The sequence below is a fragment of the Oncorhynchus tshawytscha genome, linkage group LG20, assembly GCF_018296145.1.
Source record: "Oncorhynchus tshawytscha isolate Ot180627B linkage group LG20, Otsh_v2.0, whole genome shotgun sequence".
Classification (NCBI taxonomy): Eukaryota; Metazoa; Chordata; class Actinopteri; order Salmoniformes; family Salmonidae; genus Oncorhynchus; species Oncorhynchus tshawytscha.
In genome coordinates this window covers 44942903-44951748 of record NC_056448.1, presented here as the reverse complement: position 1 = coordinate 44951748, position 8846 = coordinate 44942903, and the positions used below count along the sequence as shown (strand labels likewise).

The 8846-nt window shown below is 44.6% G+C and overlaps 1 protein-coding gene across 1 annotated transcript in view; it reads right to left on the bottom strand.

Annotated features, from left to right (window-relative positions):
* Window positions 1-947: 947 nt before the first annotated feature.
* LOC112219885 (E3 ubiquitin-protein ligase rnf213-alpha) overlaps window positions 948-8846 on the bottom strand; it is a 68485-nt gene continuing 60586 nt past the window's right edge. Inside the window, exons 55-58 of the mRNA XM_042302719.1 lie at window positions 7784-7981; window positions 3756-3845; window positions 2789-2967; window positions 948-2365 (exon numbers count right to left, since the gene is read on the bottom strand). Of these exons, the coding sequence (XP_042158653.1) occupies window positions 2212-2365; window positions 2789-2967; window positions 3756-3845; window positions 7784-7981 (621 nt within the window). The 3' untranslated portion in view covers window positions 948-2211. The remainder of the gene's footprint in view (window positions 2366-2788; window positions 2968-3755; window positions 3846-7783; window positions 7982-8846) is intronic.

The following is an 8846-nucleotide window of genomic DNA, read 5'->3' as shown; positions in this document are numbered from 1 at the left end:
ACATTTGTGATGGAGTGATATATTCCCCCCCCCAAAAAAAACACACACACACACACACACTCGATAGCACAATGATTTTGTTTCAAATCATTGTTTTAATAAGTACAATTACATTTTTCACAAACCAATTTCATCCTTGAGATTCATGATCAATGCCAAACTGCAATATAAAATAACTTCAAATGATCAAAATGACAATTTACTATACTTCAAGTCTAGACTAGGGCCTAGATTTAATAAGATCTACATTAAACTGTATAGCATATCATCTAGATTTAATCAGATCTACATTAAACTGCATAGCATATCATCTAAATGTAATCAGATCTACATTAAACTGCATAGCATATCATGCAGATTTAATCAGATCTACATTAAACTGCATAGCATATCATCTAAATTTAATCAGATCTACATTAAACTGCATAGCATATCATTGCGATGTCGGAGGTGTAACTGGTATATGTTTTGTTGCTGACATTTTACCATAGTAAGTTAGAGGACTCTAAATGAATATAACCCTTTTTAGCATTGATATTTAAGGCTTCCACAATTTTAAAATAGTAAACTGGAATGACACACATTATTTCATTTAAGACTTCAGCACTGGTGGGGCCAGTACATCACCAATATTTGTGTGTGTGTTTATATATATATATATATATTATTTTAAACACAAAAGAAGAAGAAAATTGACTACTTCAAAATTGGAGACAGCCTCAATGGCACTGTCCATTCTGTTACAGACACTACAATGGCACTGTCCATTCTGTTACAGACACTACAATGGCACTGTCCATTCTGTTACAGACACTACAATGGCACTGTCCATTCTGTTACAGACACTACAATGGCACTGTCCATTCTGTTACAGACACTATGGCACTGTCCATTCTGTTACAGACACTAAAATGGCACTGTCCATTCTGTTACAGACACTAAATGGCACTGTCCATTCTGTTACAGACACTACAATGGCACTGTCCATTCTGTTACAGACACTACAATGGCACTGTCCATTCTGTTACAGACACTACAATGGCACTGTCCATTCTGTTACAGACACTACAATGGCACTGTCCATTCTGTTACAGACACTACAATGGCACTGTCCATTCTGTTACAGACACTACAATGGCACTGTCCATTCTGTTACAGACACTACAATGGCACTGTCCATTCTGTTACAGACACTACAATGGCACTGTCCATTCTGTTACAGACACTACAATGGCACTGTCCATTCTGTTACAGACACTACAATGGCACTGTCCATTCTGTTACAGACACTACAATGGCACTGTCCATTCTGTTACAGACACTACAATGGCACTGTCCATTCTGTTACAGACACTACAATGGCACTGTCCATTCTGTTACAGACACTACAATGGCACTGTCCATTCTGTTACAGACACTACAATGGCACTGTCCATTCTGTTACACTACACAAATACAAAGATGAGTCCTCTATCTAACTCTATGCATGTTCCTTACTACATATTTTCACTGACAATGTTCCCGATTCTTGTGTTTCATTGACTTATTACACATTTAAAAGCTAGTGATTCGTCAGAAACTATGATGACAGTAGGCCTAACCAGTAGGCCTAACCAGTAGGCCTAACCAGTAGGCCTAACCAACCTACATTTAATTGAAGTTAAAGTAAATCTAATAAAAGTAATTATTCCCCCAATTAAAAAAAAAAAATGTTAAGGCCTGGAATGCCATCATCTGGTCCTCCATTGACAGAACCTTGACAGAACTAGAGTCTCAGCATTTTGGAGGCATGAAGAAAAGGGAGTACGAGTGGTAGATAGTTGTAAATAAATGCACATAACTCTGGCTAGCTAACCAACTTATGGCGAAACAAAATTAACTTATTCAACTTCACTTTGCTATTGCTCTTATCTGTTGCTAGTAACTATCTTTTTCAGCATTTAAAAAAAATGCTTTATTGGAAAGAGGAGAGACAGTGGGAAAGATACTGTGTATAGAGAGTTTTTGCTGAAATAGCATTGGGCCGGATGGGAACCCACGCTGCAGTGGTTATTCGTTCTGGGGGTAGCCGTTTAGCTCGCTAGGAGACAGTAACAGTAACCTTCCTTCACTAATGACAAGGGGCCTCCAGTTATGTTTACATTTGCGGTTTGCGATATATCGTTTTTTCATTGAATAATTAAATCAATGAGCAAGTGTGTGAGGTTGGAGCTACCTCTGACTTCTCTCCCGTTTCAATGCCACCACGAACTTCCAGGCTTCGATGTACTGAGACAGGTCGATCTTTTCAGGGAAGAACTCCTCAACGTCAGGTGGGATGTCCAGGTTCTTACGCTCCATGTATGCCACAAGTGTGTCTTTCAGACTAGAAGAGAAAGGCAATACAATGGCACATGTGAGGTTCCCAGAACTAGTTGAATGATTTTTTACTGGTTAAGATGGACATTTGGGGGGTATTAAAAAAAAAGCTATAAAAAAACAACAACTTTCAGTCTGAAGAAAGTTTGCTTTGAAGGGAGAGAAGTACACCACAAAGGTACTGCAAAGTCCGGGACACATCAAGGAAGATCATCATCAATGATCTGTGTAGAAAACAAGTTCACCATTGCACTTAATCAATTCCCCCCCAAGTCATACTGTGCAAATGTTTCCGCGTGGACGTCGTTTCCAGACGGTTAAGTGCTACACATGAAAAATTTGAATGTTCAGCATTCTATACAATGGCAAGTACAACCACTCCACGTTGTTTGTTGGGCCTTTACTAGCATGTGTCTGTATGTAGCCTTACCCCCAGTCAGGCTTGTAGGTGTCAGATGCACGGGGACCCTTCAGGACCAGTATCAGGAACTCGTGCATCTCCAGCAGGATGGAATCAGCGCTGCTTTTATTAAAGAACCCAGTGAGCAGCCTGTGCTCTTCCTCTCCCAGGGCCTTCCTGTACTCTTCTGAGATCCCTTCAAATGGGTCCTTAGGACAGGTAGGGCAAGAGAGAGAGAGGGAGTCAACCCCTAGTAGTTACATTTATGCTATGTCCACACTACGTCTTCCAATTTGTGTGCTGAAAAGCCAAGCGCAGCAACAACAACAACAACAGCAACAACAAGATATATTCTTGCACTGCGTTAGTAAGTCAGCGTTTCCCTGCTGCCCTCTTACTCTCGGCTCAAAACCATTATAGACACAAGCACACATTGGATCAATGCACTCTTGGGCTTATAATGTGGAAGCCCCCTTAGGCACTTAACATTGCCCTCTTATAGTTTAAGTGCCAAGTGGGTTAGGGGTTAATCTCGTTCACAGCGCCTCACAAAGGGACTTGAATGGAACCTATGGCAAGAGCGGGAAAAAACTCCCACTGGAATTTCATTGGCTGATCTCTCTTAGTCCATCGCCATCTAGCATGACCCTTAGGACCTCCAAAGCACGAGCAGTGCAAGTGATTTAGGCTAAACAAAGAAGTGAGTTCGGAAAAGTATGTGAAGTTCATTTGTGAAACTAGTTTTTACATAGAAACTTTTATATGCCCAAATTTGGGCTTCCCAAAAATATGGTCGCTATGATTAGAACATGTATTGTTGTTGCTGATTTTCACATCTCATCTAATACAGCTGTAGCAGGCTTGCTCTCTCCCCCACCCTCGATTTTAACCCATGCCCAGCACCCAGACTACCGCATTTGAGGCCCTGTGGCACATTTGACCATATTAAAACATCCAAGAGGCTCCCTAGCCAGCAATAGGTGAGTAGGTGTCTTACCCTCTTGAGCCACAGCATGTTTTCTGATTTGAGTGATGTCAGGAGCTGCCACAGTGCCAAACAGTGCTTCAGATAGTATCTGCCCAGGGCCTGAGGACAATAGAAGAAGACCTGAGGTTAGCCATGGTTCAGATAGTATCTGCCCAGGGCCTGAGCACAATAGAAGAAGACCTGAGGTTAGCCATGGTTCAGATAGTATCTGCCCAGGGCCTGAGGACAATAGAAGAAGACCTGAGGTTAGCCATGGTTCAGATAGTATCTGCCCAGGGCCTGAGGACAATAGAAGAAGACCTGAGGTTAGCCATGGTTCAGATAGTATCTACCCAGGGCCTGAGGACAACACCTGAGGTTAGCCATGGTTCAGATAGTATCTGCCCAGGGCCTGAGGACAATAGAAGAAGACCTGAGGTTAGCCATGGTTCAGATAGTATCTGCCCAGGGCCTGACGACAACACCTGAGGTTAGCCTTATCTTACACACAAACTACCCCTGCTTTAAATGACGAAGCACTTGTGTATGAATTAACTGGATAGGTGCACAGAAATATGACAATAATTCCCTCTGGCCTATCAGAAGGCTATAACTATCCATTGCTTATACCTATCCAATCAGATCTATAATAAGTGCCTAGTGGTGGGGGTCAAATTTAGATTGGGCAAATCTCTTATATAAACATGACATAAATTGGTAACAAGTTGACTCTCAGTGGTCTCGCATCATAGATACCAATATTGAATACACCTGGCTCAGACTACACCCCTGGCTCAGACTACACCCCTGGCTCAGACTACACCCCTGGCTCAGACTACACCCCTGGCTCAGACTACACCCCTGGCTCAGACTACACCCCTGGCTCAGACTACACCCTTGGACTCAGACTACACCCCTGGCTCAGCCCTGGCTCAGACTACACCCTTGGCTCAGACTACACCCTTGGCTCACCCCCTGGCTCAGACTACACCCCTGGCTCAGACTACACCCCTTGGCTTACCCCCCTGGCTCAGACTACACCCTTGGCTCACCCATGGCTCAGACTACACCCTTGGCTCAGACTACACCTACACCCCTGGCTCAGACTATACCCCTGGCTCAGACTACACCCTTGGCTCAGACTACACCCCTGGCTCAGACTACCCCTGGCTCACACCCCTGGCTCAGACTACACCCTCAGCTCAGACTACACCCCTGGCTCACCCCTGGCTCAGACTACACCCCTGGCTCAGACTACACCCTCGGCTCAGACTACACCCCTGGCTCACCCCTGGCTCAGACTACACCCCTGGCTCACCCCTGGCTCAGACGACACCCCTGGCTCAGACACCCCTGGCTCAGACACCCCTGGCTCAGACTACACCCCTGGCTCAGACTACACCCCTGGCTCAGACTAGACTACACCCCTCGGCTCAGACTACACCCTCGGCTCAGACTACACCCCTGGCTCAGACTACACCCCTGGCTCAGACCCTACACTACCCCTGGCTGGCTCAGACTACACCCCTGGTTCAGACTATACCCCTGGCTCAGACTACACCCCTGGCTCAGACTACACCCCTGGCTCAGACTACACCCCTGGCTCAGACTACACCCTTGGCTCAGACTACACCCCTGGCTCAGACTACACCCCTGGCTCACCCCTGGCTCAGACTACACCCCTGGCTCAGACTACACCCCCTGGCTCAGACTACACCCCCTGGCTCAGACTACACCCCCTGGCTCAGACTACACCCCTGGCTCAGACTACACCCCTGGCTCAGACCCTACACCCCCTGGCTCAGACTACACCCCTGGCTCAGACTACACCCCTGGCTCAGACTACACCCCTGGCTCAGACTACACCCCTGGCTCAGACTACACCCCTGGCTCTACACCCCTGGCTCAGACTAGACACCCTGGCTCAGACTACACCCTGGCACCCCCCTGGCTCAGACTACACCCCTGGCTCAGACTACACCCCTGGCTCAGACTACACCCCTGGCTCAGACTACACCCCTGGCTCAGACTACACCCCTGGCTCAGACTACACCCTTGGCTCAGACTACACCCCTTGGCTCAGACTACACCCCTGGCTCAGACCCCCCTGGCTCAGACTACACCCCTGGCTCAGACTACACCCCTGGCTCAGACTACACCCCTGGCTCAGACTACACCCCTGGCTCAGACTATACACCCCTGGCTCAGACTACACCCCTGGCTCAGACTACACCCCTGGCTCAGACTACACCCCTGGCTCAGACTACACCCCTGGCTCAGACTACACCCTCGGCTCAGAGATGTGGACCTCACACTTTTACTATAAAAGGTTTATGATTACATGTTTTTTTTTCACGAAGAGATTGCCATTTGCATCCCTTTGATATTTTAAGTAGAAATTATGAATTAATATTGAATTAAAAGCCTGTTATATTAAACAATGTGCTTTTCAATACGAAATAGATGAAACATTTACAAATCTGCATTTTCCACATGTCCCTCGTAATTTTATCCACGTAACTCCATTATTACAAAGTCCGGGTTATTTTTGTTGCTTTGACAAAGTCATGTCTGAAGAATATGATGTATTTGATGTGATTTTAGTGATCCATTTACATCTGTAACTCATTTTAATATAGTGGAAACTAATTCAATTTTAGAATTTTTCTTTCAAAATAAACTTTTGAAACCCGATGAAAACATCAATCCTGTTACTTGATTTTGGCATTTTATTGGTACTTACTACTACATTCATAATTTAAAAAAAATTTAACCTCTAAGATGAGGAAATATTATTTTTTTAAATGAAGTTTAACATGTTGTTTATTTTCAAAATGTTATTTCACCTTTATTTAACCAGGTAGGCTAGTTGAGAACACCTTTATTTAACCAGGTAGGCTAGTTGAGAACACCTTTATTTAACCAGGTAGGCTAGTTGAGAACACCTTTATTTAACCAGGTAGGCCAGTTGAGAACACCTTTATTTAACCAGGTAGGCCAGTTGAGAACACCTTTATTTAACCAGGTAGGCCAGTTGAGAACACCTTTATTTAACCAGGTAGGCCAGTTGAGAACACCTTTATTTAACCAGGTAGGCTAGTTGAGAACACCTTTATTTAACCAGGTAGGCTAGTTGAGAACACCTTTATTTAACCAGGTAGGCTAGTTGAGAACACCTTTATTTAACCAGGTAGGCTAGTTGAGAACACCTTTATTTAACCAGGTAGGCTAGTTGAGAACAAGTTCTCATTTACAACTGCAACCTCTGGTCAAGATGAAGCAAAGCGGCGCGACACAAACAACAACGCAGAGTTACATGTGGAATAAACCAACATACAGTCAATAATACAATAGAAAAAGTCTATATACAGTGTGTGCAAATGAGGTGGGATAATGGAGGTAAGGAGGTTTATGACAGAAAGTTAAATAATATGATTCAGCAGATGCTTTTATCCAAAGCGTACATACATTTTACAATTACGTGATTACGTTTTTTATGTGCAAAATTACACTACCCAAAAGGTCCTCTATTGGTGGAATGACCCAAATATGGCAGATTATAATGTACAGTATATCACCAATAGCCCCGTCTGCATTTAGAATGCACAGGAGATGTAACAAAAATGTATTTGGTATTGTTCCACAAATGTAACTTGATCTTTTATGTTGTTGTCTTATCTGCTATGTTGTTTTCTCAGGTCTCTCGTTATCGTGATGCGTATTTTTTGTCCTATATTATTATAATTAATTTTTTTAAATTTTTTTATCTCAGCACCCGTCCCCGCAGGAGGCATTTTGGTAGGCCGTCATTGTAAATAAGAAATTGTTCTTAAAATAAAAATCTTACTCATTGATTTAATTCACTGGCTACTTTTATAATAAAGGGACAGACTTGTGTTTGGACTGTGAAATGAGCAGAGCGGCAATCTATGCGTGCACACAAAATCACTTTTATTACAGACTAAATGTAAAGCGTGCCCTAGCTATTATGAAAGATCGGCGCCTATTGGAGTTAACAATGGAAGCCAGTGTTAAAAGTCCAGAATCACAAGACTGACCGTTAGGATGTGTGGAGCCATTTGATCTCCCATCTGCAGCACCTCCTCCAGGTAGCTGCCCAGCTGCATGTGGGGTTCTCCCCCGGTCATAGCCAGGAACCCCAGGGCTACCTCTACGGTGGAGAGGGCCTCACACACCTCATTGTACGACTTCAGCTCCCCAACTAGTGTCGACAGGGCCCGCGAGGGCAGAGGCACCTAGAGACACAAAGAAGAGAGACGTCAACCCCCTATCTCCAAAGTAGAGAGGACAACCCCCTATCTCCAAAGGTGAGAGGTCAAAACCCCTATCTCCAAAGTAGAGAGGTCAACCCCCTATCTCCAAAGTAGAGAGGACAACCCCCTATCTCCAAAGTAGAGAGGACAACCCCCCATCTCCAAAGTAGAGAGGACAACCCCCTATCTCCAAAGTAGAGAGGACAATCCTCCCATATCTCCAAATGTGAGAGGTCAAAACCCCTATCTCCAAAGTAGAGAGGACAACCCCCTATCTCCAAAGTAGAGAGGTCAAAACCCCTATCTCCAAAGGTGAGAGGTCAAAACCCCTATCTCCAAAGTAGAGGACAACCCCCCTATCTCCAAAGTAGAGGTCAACCCCCTATCTCCAAAGTAGAGAGGACAACCCCCTATCTCCAAAGTAGAGAGGACAACCCACCCTATCTCCAAAGTAGAGAGGACAATCCTCCCATATCTCCAAAGGTGAGAGGTCAAAAACCCTATCTCCAAAGTAGAGAGGTCAACCCCCTATCTCCAAAGTAGAGAGGACAATCCTCCCATATCTCCAAATGTGAGGTCAAAACCCCTATCTCCAAAGTAGAGAGGTCAACCCCCTATCTCCAAAGTAGAGAGGACAACCCCCTATCTCCAAAGTAGAGGACAACCCCCTATCTCCAAAGGTGAGAGGTCAAAACCCTATCTCCAAAGTAGAGAGGACAACCCCCCCTATCTCCAAAGTAGAGAGGACAACCCACCCTATCTCCAAAGTAGAGAGGACAATCCTCCCATATCTCCAAAGGTGAGAGGTCAAAAACCCTATCTCCAAAGTAGAGGACAAAGCCCAAGC